At 37.6% G+C, this 16,081-nt stretch overlaps 1 protein-coding gene across 1 annotated transcript in view; it reads right to left on the bottom strand.

Annotated features, from left to right (window-relative positions):
- The window catches only part of CDC40 (cell division cycle 40), a 42,341-nt gene extending 28,123 nt beyond the window's left edge, over window positions 1-14,218 (bottom strand). The window contains exons 1-3 of the mRNA XM_026844193.1: window positions 14,213-14,218; window positions 5,639-5,725; window positions 4,015-4,144 (exon numbers count right to left, since the gene is read on the bottom strand). Of these exons, the coding sequence (XP_026699994.1) occupies window positions 4,015-4,144; window positions 5,639-5,725; window positions 14,213-14,218 (223 nt within the window). The remainder of the gene's footprint in view (window positions 1-4,014; window positions 4,145-5,638; window positions 5,726-14,212) is intronic.
- Window positions 14,219-16,081: the final 1,863 nt, after the last annotated feature.

The raw sequence follows: 16,081 nt of genomic DNA, 5'->3' as shown, positions 1-16,081 counted from the left end.
AAAAAAAAGCAAGGAGCAAGTCACATAAGGTATAAAAACCACTTGCCCTTTGTAAAAAACTGCAGGGACAGAAAGCATACCAGAGAGCATGTAGGCCAACAGATGATCAAGGAATGAAAAGAGAACATCAGTGAGGTTTTTTTAAACTCATGTTCATTATGGAGAAGCTTGGGTAGGCTCCTGTGCCAGAACCTTTCTTTATGCATAATATGACAAAATATCTACCTCAAAGTGAAATGTCATAAGGCTAAATAATCAAATAAGTGGTAACAAAACACTGGGACCAGATGGTAGTCATCCAGGAGATCTAAAGCTGAACCACAGTGCAAAACATCTTGCCTAGTATCACCTCAATATGACAGAAATGTAACATATCAAATACGATGCCAACTTTCAAAAGATGCTTCAGAGGAGGTATGGGGAACTACAGGTCAACCAGACAGACATTTGTATGGTTAGAAGTTTCAAGTAGTAGAAACTGTAATAAAGAAAACAAGTAGGCACTTGGATGAGCATTATATATTGCAGCAGAGCAGACAACATAGCTTTCTGTACAGGTAAATTACAGTGACAAAACCTCCAGAATATTTCTGAAGTGACAATCATGTGAATGAGCAAAGCTTGGCTGATGTTGGATACCTTTACGAAACTGACTGATTACAGGGTGCGTCAAAAATGATATAAAAAAATCCACAGGTCTTTACATGGTTAATTGATTAACATTTATTAAAACACTGGCAAGAATAAATGGTCAGTTTCCACAGCACAGGAAAGTTGATGGCAGATCCATGCTCAGGCTGGCACTGTTCAACGAACGTATTGACAAACAGTCTGGAAAATGAGAGCAAGTAGCTTTTACAAAGTTACTCAAAGTCATAGAGAAAAAGGCAATGTTAAGAATTCTTAAAAACTGAGAGGGAAAAGCCTCTCACTTTAGTGTCCATAGGACAAATTCACAGTGAGAATGCATGTTAGATGCTGTGCACAGCTTTGCTATTCATCTTGAGACCAATACAGTGAAACTAGAGGAGGCACAGAAGAGAAACAAGCGCAGCCATAGGCATGGAAAGGAATGGAAAGATCTATAAAATAAGGAATGACACAGAAATGGTGAATAAGAAATGACTGCTCATTGTATCTTCCAACTAGAGACTAAGGGATATCAAGTCAAACTAGAAGGCTGTTAAGTTCCATAAGTTTAAAACGGATGTACTTCCTCACACAAGGTGCTGGCAAGCTGCAGAACTACCCGCAGTAAGTTACTACATACACAGAAAAATTATATGGGTTCAAGAAGCAGCTGGACAAATTTGTCAAAAGCAAATGAAACAAATCCAGCAAATTCACTGAAAATTAATAGAGAGACATTGCCCTTGACTGAGTCTGGATATTGAAAAGAAGTATTAATATGTATCACTATTCTCTTTCTTTTTTCTTCTGTTTATCACTAGGCACCCACTGCTGCCCACCTGTCCAATAGGATAAAGGGTTGGAAGATCCCTCACTCAATGGCAGCACGGATGTTCTGAGCTATCCAAGCATCACAAGGAAAAAAGTACTTTCAACAGTAAGTATTTACTGCAAGAGAAGTAGATGAGAAAGACTTTTGCCAAAAAATACTTGGATTCTTGGGTTTTGTTTGTGATTAATATATAGGTTTCTCACTAAACATGTATTAACTTTCAAGATGATATATAAAGCGTTTTTTCTTCTTTAAAAAAAAATAATCTGCAGCAGTTGAGCTGTTTTGTATGCATGATCTCATTTACCATGCTCTGTCTTGTACCACATTCATCATTCATTTACAGCCACTACTCATCTACATGCTAGCCACTGCAGATTTGTTTGAGACCTCCTGCCTTAAACAGCCTAACAGAGGCCAGAGGTCTCAAGATCTGCAGCTTTTGAGAAATTTACTCTCTGTTCTTCCAGTATGTTATGACTTAGTCATTAAAAACATGTAAGACTTAGGTTTATGCCTAGCAATTATACTTGTGTTTTTATACTTGGTCTTTTTCAAGAAGATATTTATTACCTATTATTGAATTTTTTAATAGACAACTTTTTGACAACTTAAAGGAGTGCAGTTTTTAATAGACCTTCTACTAAGCCAGGTATATCATGCTCATTTACTGCATCTTCTAGCTTGAACTTCAGCTTCTCACAGTGCTTGTTCTTACAGCTTAAACTGCCTATATAGCAGCCTTTTCATAGCTCCATTTTCACCGTACCCAGATCATTATCTATTAAACATTTCTAGAAAGCTGAATGATAGTTGCACAGTTGCCATTTGTCAGTCTTAAAAAAATATTTTTATACCCTCTTGTAATACAGCTTTCAAGGCAGTTGCTATACACTGATGATATAAACAAATAGCAGGAGCTTTGAGTAGACTCAATAGTTCTATCATCCCCCAAACTAAACTTCACAAACAAAAAAAGCCCCAAACCACACACTGTATGCTTACAGATCCCTTTTTCCAGTATCTGTTTTACAAATACAAAAATGCACAATCCACACAATGCAACACTTAATTTCACAGAAAAAAACCCTGTCTCTTCAGATCCTGAATAGGCTCCTACCTGCATTGTCTTTCAAGTTCTAACATCAAAATTGCAGCCAAGCTAGTTAAGAGTTATGTTATGCAACTAGACATCCATTTCTTAATATTGGCATTTGGCTTATATTCCACACCCAAACAACTCAGTGAAAAGTACCTATTAGCTAAAACTGTGTAAAAGAAAAAAAAAAAAAGTCTTAAATATATTCACATTTTTAACATTTACAGGAAAACCTCTAATAAAATGCAAATTTCAAAAATGAAACTGAGGATGTTATAGTCTGATTTTAGGTAATTCTTTCTTCCAGGATTCACTGTAATACATGGCTCCCACAGATGTTAGCAATAAAGGCCCAATCTCATCCATCACAGAATGCAGTAAGTGATTCATACATAGGTAAAGCCCTTACGAATTTAAGGGGACTCGTGTGTAGGGAGGTGATTATGATGCATGACAGTTTGGAGGGAGTAGTATTTTGAATGTAAATACAAATAAAGAAAGACGCAAATCTGTTGTGCAAGAAGTTGAGTGTTATGACACTAAGTTTATATCGGAAGTATCAGACCTTGCCTAACAGACTGAATCTGAAGAATATAAAGCATACTTCATATGAAAACAAAGATTCATATTGGCAAGACAAGCACTTGCAACCAAGTTTAAAACAGAAATGAAAGCTTACAATGAAATACAGAAGAAAAAGTAACCATTGTTATGTGTAAATACATGGCAGTTTTGTTCTTTCAAATGTGTCAAAAAGGATGCTTAGAATCTATAGCCTTTCCACATTTTCCCCATTTAAAAAAACCATTTTTCTTACAATCCATAAAAAGTCTATTTGAAACCCAAGCCTCTCCAAAACTCAAATGTTTTATTTTTCAAATGCAACTATTTACAAGTGAAACAGTTCTTTTGAGAGAAGAAATCAGCAACTATAATGACCACCACCAAACAGTTCTTTGGGTCTGTTTTTGCAAAGATTATTTTAGCAATGTATTCCCACTCTTCAATTCCTGTTCATTCAACTTGTGTCTGGAGGCAACTACTATGAAGAACCTGACAACTCAGTAAGGCTTCCTTTTGGTTTTGAGAGCTACCTTTAGTTGGAATCCCATGAAAGAATCTATTTGCATGACAGATCTACTGTTATCTGTCATATTAAAAGTGTGAAATTTTAACTTGTTTTCTTTACACCAATGCAACTAATGGAAGGATTAAGAAGGGTTTGGTAGGAGGTCATACACTTGATTAGTTTCAAAAGGAATTAAAAATGAAATTTCCCAAATAAATACTATGATCTCCAGCCATATGGATTCTCATTCAAAGACCTTTCCCCATTTTAGTAAGTCTGTTAAAAAGCAATTTACAGAACTTGCAGCCCTATATGGAGAACAACTTATTTTGTCCAACCTGGGCATAATAAAGTTGGAGGTGAATTCCACGGTTAAGAACTTACCATAAGTTGCAAATGTTCTTCTTTGTTGTTCAAACATGAAATCATTGATGTGAGCTGGTTCTGCATATCCAGAAAGCATATTTCTAGGTGCAGCCATTTGTTGAGTCCTAAATGGGTTTTCTGGTCCAAACTACATCAATAATTCAAAAAAGTATATCAGAATTACTAATGTCTTATTTACGTGTGTGTAATTTTTCAGGAAAAAAAACAGTAAAAAACCCTTGTCTTTCAAAAACTGATGAAAAAATCACTTCTTTATGACTACTGAGTAAGCTTCTTAGCCTATCATTTTACACAGTAATTGCTCACACAATTGCTTTGAACAGCTTGTTTCACGATTGAACTTTCTAGCCTGTATGACTGGTACAGAGGACACATTAATAGCAACTACTTGACACAAAACGTTGCCATTCAGTATGTGATCAGTACCAACATACTGTGCCCTGTAAGAGGGAGCTATTAAGAAAGAGATACCAGGTCCTACTAAACTCACATACTTAATACAGAAATTACACTGCAAACAATACTGCATTTAAAAAGCAACTGTGGACTTCCTGTATTATTCCAGGAAATACACTTATGAAACACTGCCTCACTTTTCTTCTGGCGAGATGACAAATGCAAGTCTTCCTGATCATCCCATGGCTAGGGAAAAGAACACTGAATACAAACAAATGCGATACACTGAGACTAATATAAAACTAAATTTAACTGTGACGCCTATGCCTGTCAGCCATATTTGCAGACACCTGAAACTGTCCCACGTTAGGCTTCCCTAACTAAAACACGCAAGGTAAGTAGTAAATTTAAATCAGTATTTTTTCTCATGTGCCTCATGGCTTTGGTTTGTTGCAAAATGCAACCTTGTTATGAAAAGGCCAAGTTATGTGGTTCCACAAAAGGTATTCTAAACATAAAGCATAAATAATGTAGAAGTTTCAGACTGATGCAGCCTTTCTAGAATGCTAACTCAGGGTCTAACAGAAGGCAAACTGTACAAAGTTAAATACCAAAAAAAGTTAAATGCTTGAACAGCTATTTTTATCTTTCAGATAGCCTGTCAGTTATAATAAAATAGAAGGTGGGTCACATAGCACCAGGCAGTCCAAATTCAGTCTAAAATGATTTTTCACTGTACACATTTAGCATAGCTAAGTTACTATAACACTTAACACTGATGTGAATAGTTATACTGAAAGTACTTGGATTTTAATTTTAAATCTTCTTAAAAGCCACATATCTGCAAGACTTACAACCAGTCATCGTGCTCTAAGTAGCACAATAAGTAGCAAAAATGAAAACAGTAAGAGACTATTTTAATGCAGTTCATGTTTTACTCATCTTTATAATGCTATTTCTTAGCTTGACTTTTAAATTCTGTAGCTATAATTCTGATAAACACTTTAAGATTCTTCTTAGAACAGCTTTATGCAGAACATTAAAATTCAAGCATTAAAAATACCAACATACCTGTGTAGAATCTTTTTTCAATTTGCCCAAACTAGATCCCAAAATACAGCAATCATCCAAAGAAGAGATGTCTTATATGAATTTCACACAAGATCTATAGAACTTCTGCCCTTTAAGTAAAAGGCATTTATGCCCTAAAGATACTGCTTCTTACCTCAGGTGCAAACATGGTATCATAAGTGGGATTGTATTGAACTTCCTTGATAGCAGGATCAAGGTGGACTCCTGTTTCCACATCTTCCTAAAATAAGAGACATATTAATAAATCATTTTTCACATACAGACTTTTAAATATATGACATTACTCCATTTCACACCTAATTAGGGCTATAGTTCAAACTGACTCTTTGGGCACTGTGAAAGGAGAAGAGTAGCTTGGCCAAAATATTGATTGTATAGCCAGTGTCGGGCCCTCACTGAGAAGTGTGTGTGAGATACAGGCAGAATTTTGCATGTTTATTATATTTTTTTTTTTTTTTAAAGACTTCATGTACACATTTGAAAAACAGTAGCAAGACTAGAGGCAAGCTTTTTTTTTTTTTTTTTTAGGATGTTTGAAAACCAGACCTTGTAAAGAAGACCCAATTAAAATGGTCACCAATTTAATATAAAATCATGAAAACCAGAGTTCTACAAAAGGTAGACAGCAAAAGTCACAAGTAACTGTTTTGAAAGATAGCTGGGAAAAAATATTAGACATCAGCAAAGATAATTATAACAATGAATTCCAGAGAACCCAACAATCCCTTATCTCCAAGTTTTTACCAAAAGTATAAACTTAACTGAGCTTCAGTATTTAAACACCTTTCCAAACCTGTTGTGACAAAAATTTAACTCGCTAGATGAAGGGACAAGAAAGAAGGACTAAAGAAAATAATAACTTCTCGAACAGCTCAAAGGGAAAAACTCACCCAGGCACACACAGCTGAAGTAGAAGACAGAGCAGAATGAAAAGAAAAAGGCTGATAAAATGGCAGTGCTCAAAAAGACCTGGTTTCACAGAGCTCTACAAAGGCTCATTTACACTGGTTATTATTACTGGTATTGCTTCCTGCATCTTTATTCTAGAATAAGTGCATGAGAGGGATTTACAATGGGCTAGTATATTGAGAATATCCCTAGTAATACACTGACAAAGCTATCTTAGCATCAGTGCTCACCTACCAACAGGATCCAAAGCATTTGCAACTCACAGAAGGAATATATAGAATCAAATTTTAGCAGTCACTTCATTAATAGAAAATTACCTTGAATAAACTCAATCTTGTTTTGTATCATAGTAGCTTGAAAGAGGAAAATGACATGTTCTTTACTTATTTAATATTGCTAGCTATGACATGCTGTGCCCAGAAGCTTTTTTTCTCCCCGATTCAACAGCAGGTCAATTACAAATTTGCTTAGGCATGCAAGACTTAAAAAGGTTTTAAAACCTGGTTTTCTAGAACACAGAAAAGAAAAATAGTACCTAAAGATTTTGGCTTGTTACCTGATCATATTTGGTTAAAATTTCTCAATAAAACAAAAATGTGGTTGTTTTTTTGTTGTTGTTGTTTTTTTTAAAGTGTGACATCAGCAATCCCATCAATTGTTTTTGTACTAAGATCACTGTCTTAGCAGAATTGTTAAGGCCAACTAGAAAGCTTTACTCTCACTGTGTATCAATTATTTTAGCAGGCAGGTCCAGCCTCTCACTGCTCTTGCTTGAGCCCTTAGCATGGCCAATTCTCAGCCTGACCTCATTTCTCTCGTCACACGACCTTTCCAATTCACTGGGCTTGGATGACAATGGCTACCAGTACATTCACAACCCTGACTGTCATACACCGTGAACTTGCCTGGGAACACTACAGCAGGCCTAATCCAGTCATTCAATAACAGTTAGAACAGGAGCATATCCAAACTGTTTCCTAACCTGTATTACCTACACACTTATATTGCCTTTCACAGCTCCATGACCTGAAAACATTTTCCACAGACAACTTTTTCAAGTCACATCATACAGCTTGCTCTGCCAGCTAGACTTCACATTAACCAACCTTATGAGAAAATAAAAATTAATGTAATTGTTAAAATGGCAAAATTTATCTGATCAACCGTCAGTGACATTTAAACAATTATCAGTTTACTTGGAATTAAGCCACAGGTTTTTTTTCCTGCTCTTTAAACTGAAAAAGTGAGAAAAACCCAGCTTTGCAAAAGTATCAAGAATTTTTCAGTTCTGCTATTTTCCTCCTGTTTTCTCCCTGTTAAGTCCTATTACATGCCACTTGGTAGTTAAGAAAAGAAACAGCTTGTGCCATGAAAGCTAGATCCTCTGGTGGATGATTATAGCAATTCTGGTTCTACTTCACTGCTGGTAGACCAGTGCTGAATCACTTGGAAGCCACACAATATGTTCACTCCTAGCCCACCACAGGCATAGTGTTTCTGTGTGAAACCCACTGAGCCTTGAAACTGAAGCACATGTTCTATTTATCAGAGCTACGCTCCCCAAAACTGTCAGCCATATTCATGCTTTCATATATTTGGGCATCAAATGACGATCTGTTAATACGTTGCTGAAGCACATAATGTTTATCTTTTCACTATGCCATTTTGCTTTAAACTATATAATAATTTGAATATGTCCCAGCTCATCACTTTACCTTTTCAGTATTTTAAAGAATTTAAATCTTGATAAGAAAACAAAGTATTGATGCAACATATTCTGAAATGTTAGTCTACAGCAAGAGTTCAAATTGCAGCAGACAAGTTATGCTTTGGTCAACATCCAATAAATGCCATTTTATACAGCGTTATGAGACTGGTAGGTAGCAGAAACATTAAAAATATTAAGCTAGTCCATTAATTTCACAAATTGGCAAGATATTTGTATTGGGGAGTTTTGTTGGGTTTTTTTTTAATGAGAGGAAATAACTCATCAGCAACCTGTGCACATGGTGAAAGATCACTGGGTACAACTGCATGCATCACCAGAAGACCACTTCAGCAGAACTCATCTAAGACCCAGAAAGTGTAATACCTGTATGTTTGCTTTTTTCAACTCTGTTCCTTTATGCTGGCAACAGTCAACAGAACTTAACCTGCATGCACTCTAAATGCATTCGCCATAGCTACAGGGAACAGCGGAGGGATCATAGGAGCAGCAGCCTGGCAGAGCTGTGACTGAAATGGGGTAATCTAAGGGATCACGTCCCTCTGCTGTGCTGTAGTTTTTTCTGTGGTCACACACGACACGTCTTGATTTATCTAAAAGCCTAAGGTGAGCAATTCTTCATGTAGGTTATGCTCCAAGTGTGACACAAGTGGATCTGTGGGATGGAAGACTATCAGTAGCTAGGCTGAAAGAGGAAGGCATCTGTGAATTCATAATGGGCAAAGTATTACCCTAGGTCACTTCCCACTCACAAAGACACAGGAATCATAAAAAGCAGGGGTCAAGAAGCTGTCAGTTTAAACAGATACAGTGTTCTTCCAGAGAAAGCTAGAAGTTCAGCTGTAGGTCTGGCAGAGAAGCAGCTTGTGTTGCTGCAACTCGGAAATGCGAGCTTTATGGCATGCCGTAATATCATTAAAGGTGGTACACTCCATATAACCTGGAAAAGAAGAATTAAGGTTTTAGGAAGTTATGTATTACTGAACATGACTTTCCTGGAAGACATAATACAATGGGGCTGACAACTTTAGCCTGACATGTCACCTCTAAGCTTTTCTTAGTGCTGGTAACAAGCACCCAATTGAAATACAGTGTCCACATCGGGCACTGCATATCAGGTAAGACATGCTACTAAAAAGGGTCCAAAAGAAAAAATAAGTATCATCAGAAGTATAAGAAAATATGACATGTATAGAAAACAACTCAATTTAGCCTGTACAACTTAGTAGAAACAAGGTCAGTCAAACACTGAAATTGCGGAGTCTAGAGATCTACTGAAGTTTGGCAGACAGGTTAAATGACTGCCTGTCCAGACAGACGCAGGTAACACTCCTGATGCAAGGCAAAAAAGAAGCAGATGATGTCTTATCACCAAACTACTTGGTGAGCTGGCTGGAGTTTTTTGTTTGTTTTTTAAATAGATGTGATGTCTCCTTATTTGCAGTATCAGGTCGATTTTCACTTCAGATATGATTTGATTAGGTAAAAAAATTATTTGATACTTAAATGGTCTCGTTCTGCCTCTTTTATCGTACATCACAGCATCACACTATCATAGGGGAATGGGACTCGGCTGTACTCTGGAGTATTATCATTTCCTAAGGAATTGACCTTGAGACAGAAAGAAGCTTCCGATGCAGAGAAGCAGGTGCTTCATTGTAACTCCCCAGAGATCAGGAAATGTCTAGCTCCTACCAAGGTATGTTCCTTTAGTCCTACCATACAGGCTCTTTGGTCAGTTAAAAGTCAGCATAGGAAAGAACACCAGAAATAGAAGGGATTTTAGACTGTAATTACAGTAAATCAGATTAGCTTTCCTTCTTATGGATTCCTTAAGCATGCCACAATCCTGTTTTTCTTCAGAAAAACCCTACCTGAATGCCATAAAACAAAACTGTTACCAGCTATGAAAAGTACTTGAACTATAGAATGCAAAATAGTTCAATAATTTTTTAAAAAATCTGAAAAAAGCTTGCTAAAGTTTTCTTTTACATATAAGTGAGAGAAAAACATTTTTGAATTAAACACAGCCCAAATCCATGTAATAGGCATCAAAGCATAACCTTAAATAAACAAGCTGCAGCATGGGCTGCAACACTGGATGCTATTTCTGTTCTTTAGAAAGCTTATGTCATTAATGTTAAAGCAACTCACAATGCTTTTAATCCACAATATTTTTAAATTTCAACCAAATTCTGTAATCCCTACTGTACTAATATGTGGCTACCTGTAAGTTTAATGAGAGTCGTTTATGTATTTCAAAGCAGAATTTGACACTTAAATCTCAAAAGTGCTCCTCTAAACACAAAGTTTGTTGGAACAAAGCAAAGGTCAGAATTTTCCAGTTTCACATCATGCAAGCAAAGAGTTGTGATGTCTATATGAGTTTTTTTCTGGACATTTTAGATAATAAACCTACAATGTTCCCTTCTCCCCAGGTAAATTCATTACTAATTAGCTAAATAGCTAAAAAGGGCAGGCTGCTTTGCATAAGATTTAATTATCCATTAAATTAAAATGTGGTAAATTAAGACTTCATCCCATGAGCCACAGAGGCTTAAGCAATTCAATTCTTGCATAAACCACTTGGGCTGTCAAATACACAGTATTATCTCATTCTAAAGATTTTTCAGAATTATTACCAAGAAATGAATGCCATTTACAATGAAGTCCCATCATTAAGATTTGGTTGTTAAGAGCTTTTAGTCATTCTAACTATTCACTCTTAACAGTCCATCCCACTAGCTTTGATAGAATAAAAATAAATCAGCAAGAAAAGCATATGTTAAATGCTAAATACTAGGCTAGATTCCCAGCATCTTGCAGGATGACAAGTTCTAAACATCTATTCTCTACAAGATACTTTGTGTCAAAGAAAGCAGGAAAATCCACCATATTAAAAGGAACCAAAACATTCCTAACAAGTAACACCTCCCAAGTAACTAATGTATCACTGCTACAGCACCCTCACACACTGGCTTTGAATCTTTCCTCTCTTCTTTGCTGGGTGGGGGTTAGGTTTTAAAAAACATTAAGAAATGTGACTGAAGTCTGTTTCTTCCCCTGGAGAAGTATTTTTCTGGACACCTGCATAGCGCCAAAGGTGAACTAGATTCAACAGAGAGACTCAGACTTCCAACCCCTTCCCACGTTAAAGATAACATAAACCCTCCACCTCCGAACGGGGTCAGGCAAGGCCAGCCTAGGTGATTTCAACCCAGTTTGAATATCCTCTCCTCAAAACCAGTGAAGGAGACGCTGTAGATAAGCACTGTAAAATGTGTTTCCATCCAAGTCTCACCCTGAACTGGTGGAGATCAAACAGTAAATGTTCTCTCCAAAAGAAAAGCTTAAGAGCTGCAACATTTCCTGTGAAAGTGATTTCTTCACAGAATGTGCAGTTTCCTGAATTTCCTTAAGCATTTTTAATTCAGTAGTGAAGGTAAATTGTGAGTAATGTTAAGGTCATTTTTTTTTATATTAGTAGAAGCTGTAGGATAATTAATTATAATTAGTTTTGGTAATGTCTAGCAAAATATGTTAGAAAGAATCCTACAATAAGAGGTTTAGAATGAAAAAGGGAAAGCACTATGTTACAGGACTCAAAACACAAGCTGGCCTCTACTTTCAAATCAAAGCCAGCATTAACGTATTGAACAAATATTCATAATGCACTGGTGTTAAGGACCAAGTAAACGAGTGTCTGTATTTGACTTTTTCAGTTTATGTTCTCAATTAGCCTAATTCACTCCACACGTAAAAGCCACCACTAACAAACACACCTTACTTAGCCAGTTTCTGGGTAGCTAACAGCAAAGGAGCTCCAGATCATCAGACTTCCATAAACATATTCTGGGTTTCTTCTCACTGTGTTAACTGTAGTTAACCAGTCCACAAAACTGATTGCTTTAAGAGCATAAAGAGATGACGTCTGAGGAGATGTCTATGGCCAATTTATACCTAGTGCCTCAAGTTCTCAATTAGCTTCATACCCCACAATAACCAGAGTCATCACAACTGTGCTGGAGATACCCATCCTGCAGCAAGATGCTCTTACAGAACAGAAAGAGCTAAGGCCTTCCTTCAGGTGGGCTCTATTTCTCCTTTAAAATAGGCTGGAGCAACAGACACGAAGAGCCACTGCCTGTGTGAGGTCTGACTAGTAGCAGAAAGAACTGGTGTTCCTGTGCAGGAGGGAGCCATATGTGGCTCATAGGAGACATCAGTGGCAAAAAGGTTGTACCTGCTGTTGATTTTAACTGCCTTAAATCTCACCATAAAGCTGATTAAGACAGAAAAACATCCACAGAAAACCAGTACCAAAGCACTGGGATGGTGTGTGCTTAGCCAGTGCAGTTACCACAGTCAGATGGGGGTCTGTTTCTGCCATGAATGGAAGAACCTGCTGTATCTTAGACAAAAAGGAGAATGGGACTTTCTTTTTTCCATACAGAAAACACAACTACCAGCAGGAAGCTGAGAAGAGTGCATCTGTGTCAAGTCCATGCATCAACACAAATCCTTGCAGAAGCTACAAGACCTGACTTTTCTTTGAATTAAAGTCCACTCATGATTCAAGGGACTAGTAGAAGTACTGAACCTACACTCTCATAGTGAAAGTGTTGAGGATGCCACACATTCCATACATCCTGCCCCTTGTGATGATCACTGCTGGAGGGAAAACATTTCCTAGCCCTGGCTGCTGGCAAGTGGGCTCCCTTCCCTTTGTGGAATAGTCTCTATCAACAACACTGTCATGCTTGCCTGCTACCTGATGATGTATTTGGAGTAAGAAAATATCTTAAGCCATCCACTCTCCCCACAAAAGAAAACATCAATTTCACAGTAACCTGATGCTTAGGGGAGAGTAAGAATGGGGCAAGTGCGCATGATACTACTTCTGCACCTTTCCAACAGCCAAATATTTTCAGGTCAGAACACTTTGTGAGCTTGAAGAAATTTGTGTATTTACTGACGCCTCTTCCTTCAACAAATCTCTTCCAAGTACTTGTTCAGACTCTCCTTATAACAGTGTAAACTTCTTGCATACACAGTATTGCCTGGCATGGGAACAGCCCTATTACATGTTGCATGAAGAACTGCATCCTTTTGTTTGTTTTGAATTCATCTCCTACTAGTTAGCTTATATTGCTGTACTGGAAGAGATGATGAGTACTTAACCCCATCTCCATGCTGTTTAATGATTTTGTGGGTCTGTCATCTCTTTTTCAGTTTTGGCCTCCTCAGTGGCCTCGTGCAGAAGCAGGACTCTTCTTCAGCCCAGCTGAAGTTCTCTGAACTTTTTGCAGTTATAACATATCCTTTTCTGGATGAAGAGACCAGAAGCACATACTTTCTTCCTCTGTGGTCTTCCCTCAGGTACCATAACATTTTCAGCACTTTAGTGGAGCTAAAAATAGTAGAAACATGCACTTTCATCTAGTCGGCTTTCCAATTTAAAATTAAAGTACAAGTATTACTGGATTAAAGTCACCAATAATTATAACTCAATGTTATTTGAGTAATTTAATATCAAGATCAGCAATAGGCTTATTTTAACATGCAGACTGTAAAAAAAAAAAAAGGGTGTAACAAAAGCCATCTCCTCAAACTTTAAAAAAATAGTTACAAATAATTTGTACAGTTTTCAATTACAGAAAATTTTTCACAGAATTAGGATTTTATGCATCTATGATGTACTTTGAGGCAAGGGCTCAGCAGATTTCTGTAGAATAAAGAAATACATTTTGGAGTAATATCTTAGGGCTATATTTGATATGCACATTTAAGTAACAACAAAAAAACCCAAAAGCTGTAGCTGCCTGTGCTAACAATTATGCCTTACTAATAAAGGGAGGGGGGAATCTATTCCTCTTTAAAGTACATGTAAGTCAAATGCCCGTGCAAATTAACAGGACAAAATTCTGAACCAGAAACAGGTACAATGATTAGAAACAGGATGCAGAATACCAACCACTTAAGATTTACATACTCAACTGCCAAAAACACACTTGTGTGCAGCTGTTTGTTTATATTTATTGTATGACTAACCCTTCTAGTCTCCCTTCTTACCACCATCGTTTCTTACCCATTCATGGTCCCTTGTGTAATACACATCCACACACTTAAGAGTACCTGATCCTTATTCATGTCCAAACAATATTTCCACAGGTGAAGTGATACTAATGAACAGTAACTCTGCTTTCGTCCTCACTCACTTGCTGTTTTTCCAACCCTGCACTTAAGGAATTCTTGTGACCTACACTCAAACATCGTGTCTTTTACATTTGTGCAATAAAGGCTTCCTAATCCTAAAGAATTAAGGTAAGTTCCTGAGTGGGTGACTGTCAAGCTTTCACTGCTGATCGGTGGGACGCTATCATTTGTAGACATGGTAGGTGTTGAGAGCATGTTGTCTGCAAGATCAGTACTTCTTTCTTGAACTACAAAAGTCTGAAGAGATAGCCTGATTATCACTCTACAAGGAAATGATCTGTTACTCCTCAAAGAAGGTTGTGGTGCTAAAAGAAGCTCCAGTATGACATGTCAGAAAACCTTAGCTTGAAGTCATTGATCTACAAGGGGATTGAGTGCACTCTCAGTAAGTTTGCAGATGACACCAAGTTGGATGGGAGTGTTGATCTGCTCGAGGGCAAGGAGGCTTTGCAGAGAGACCTGGACAGGCTGGAGCCATGGGCTGAGGCCAACTGGAGGAGTTTCAATAAGGCGAAATGCCGGGTGCTGCACTTTACAGAACCACAGAATCATCTAGGTTGAAAAACACCTTGAAGATCATCCAGTCCAACCATTAACCTAACACGGACCATTCTCAACTATACTATATTCCTAAGTGCTATGTCAATCCAACTCTTTAAACACCTCCAGGGGTGGGGACTCCACCACTGCCCTGGGAAGCGCCTTATGTGCATCTCATCTGTCATGTCAAATAAAAATGACAGACAACATTTTAAAGAAAATTTTGATACTCAGAAGCCTCACTTGGTTTTTATCTTAGTTAGCGGAACACCTGCAGCAGAGACAGTCCTAGATGTACTCGTGGATACCCCTTTGAGGGCCTAGCTTGGCAAACAGCTTTGAACAGAACATGCTACTGACACCCAACCCTTTCCTCCAGCCGCTTCTTCCTACTCTGGCACTGGGCACTGAACTGTGTCAGCACACTATTTGTGCAACTTCATTGCAAACCAGATCAAGGAATAGATCCAAGTACAAATAATTCCACCAGAATTATTTTTTAAAAAATTTCAGGCCAGTTCCCTGATGTCAGCCACCAAGCAACTGCATAAACCTTTGTGCTGGCATGGCAAAGGGAAAACCTGTTGCTACAGCATTAAGAGTGGTAAAGAGTGCAGTCAATGTTACTTGCCACTTATCATCATTCACATTCAAAAGATATTAGAGATGTTAATTAGCATTCCTTTCAAACCTTATACAACAGTCTGCCAGATGTTGCAATTCAAGAAGTTAGATATTTCTAAGACTCTAAGGGATGAGAAAATGCACATCTAGTCAGTACATACAAAATAACGTGCACATGCAAATGTGATCAAGTGTAATAGCATATGAATTAACTAATGACAACAAAGTGGAAGGCTCCATTTGCCTATCTCTAGGAAACTTTTCAGCACAATTGCAAGGAACATGACACTACAGTGACAGTCATCATGGTGAGATGCCTGCTTTTGATTAGAAAGGAGTTGTCTATACTAAAATCCCAAAGGCAAACCAACATCCTCCCCGCCTACTTTCTTGAATCACAAAAGTGAACCAATATGATGCTAAACGTGGAAAATTAAAAGTTTCCCGAGCAAAACTACACTAAAAATACAGTGATCAGCTTTCAGGATGCTCTTTAGAACAGGATTCAGCTGCACTCAGCCTATCCAGTATCGATTTCACCCCACCAGCCGGGCAAACCAA

This window comes from Athene cunicularia (genome assembly GCF_003259725.1).
Source record: "Athene cunicularia isolate RWA chromosome 3 unlocalized genomic scaffold, athCun1 chr3_part1, whole genome shotgun sequence".
NCBI lineage: Eukaryota > Metazoa > Chordata > Aves > Strigiformes > Strigidae > Athene > Athene cunicularia.
This window is presented reverse-complemented; position numbering and strand designations above follow the sequence as displayed.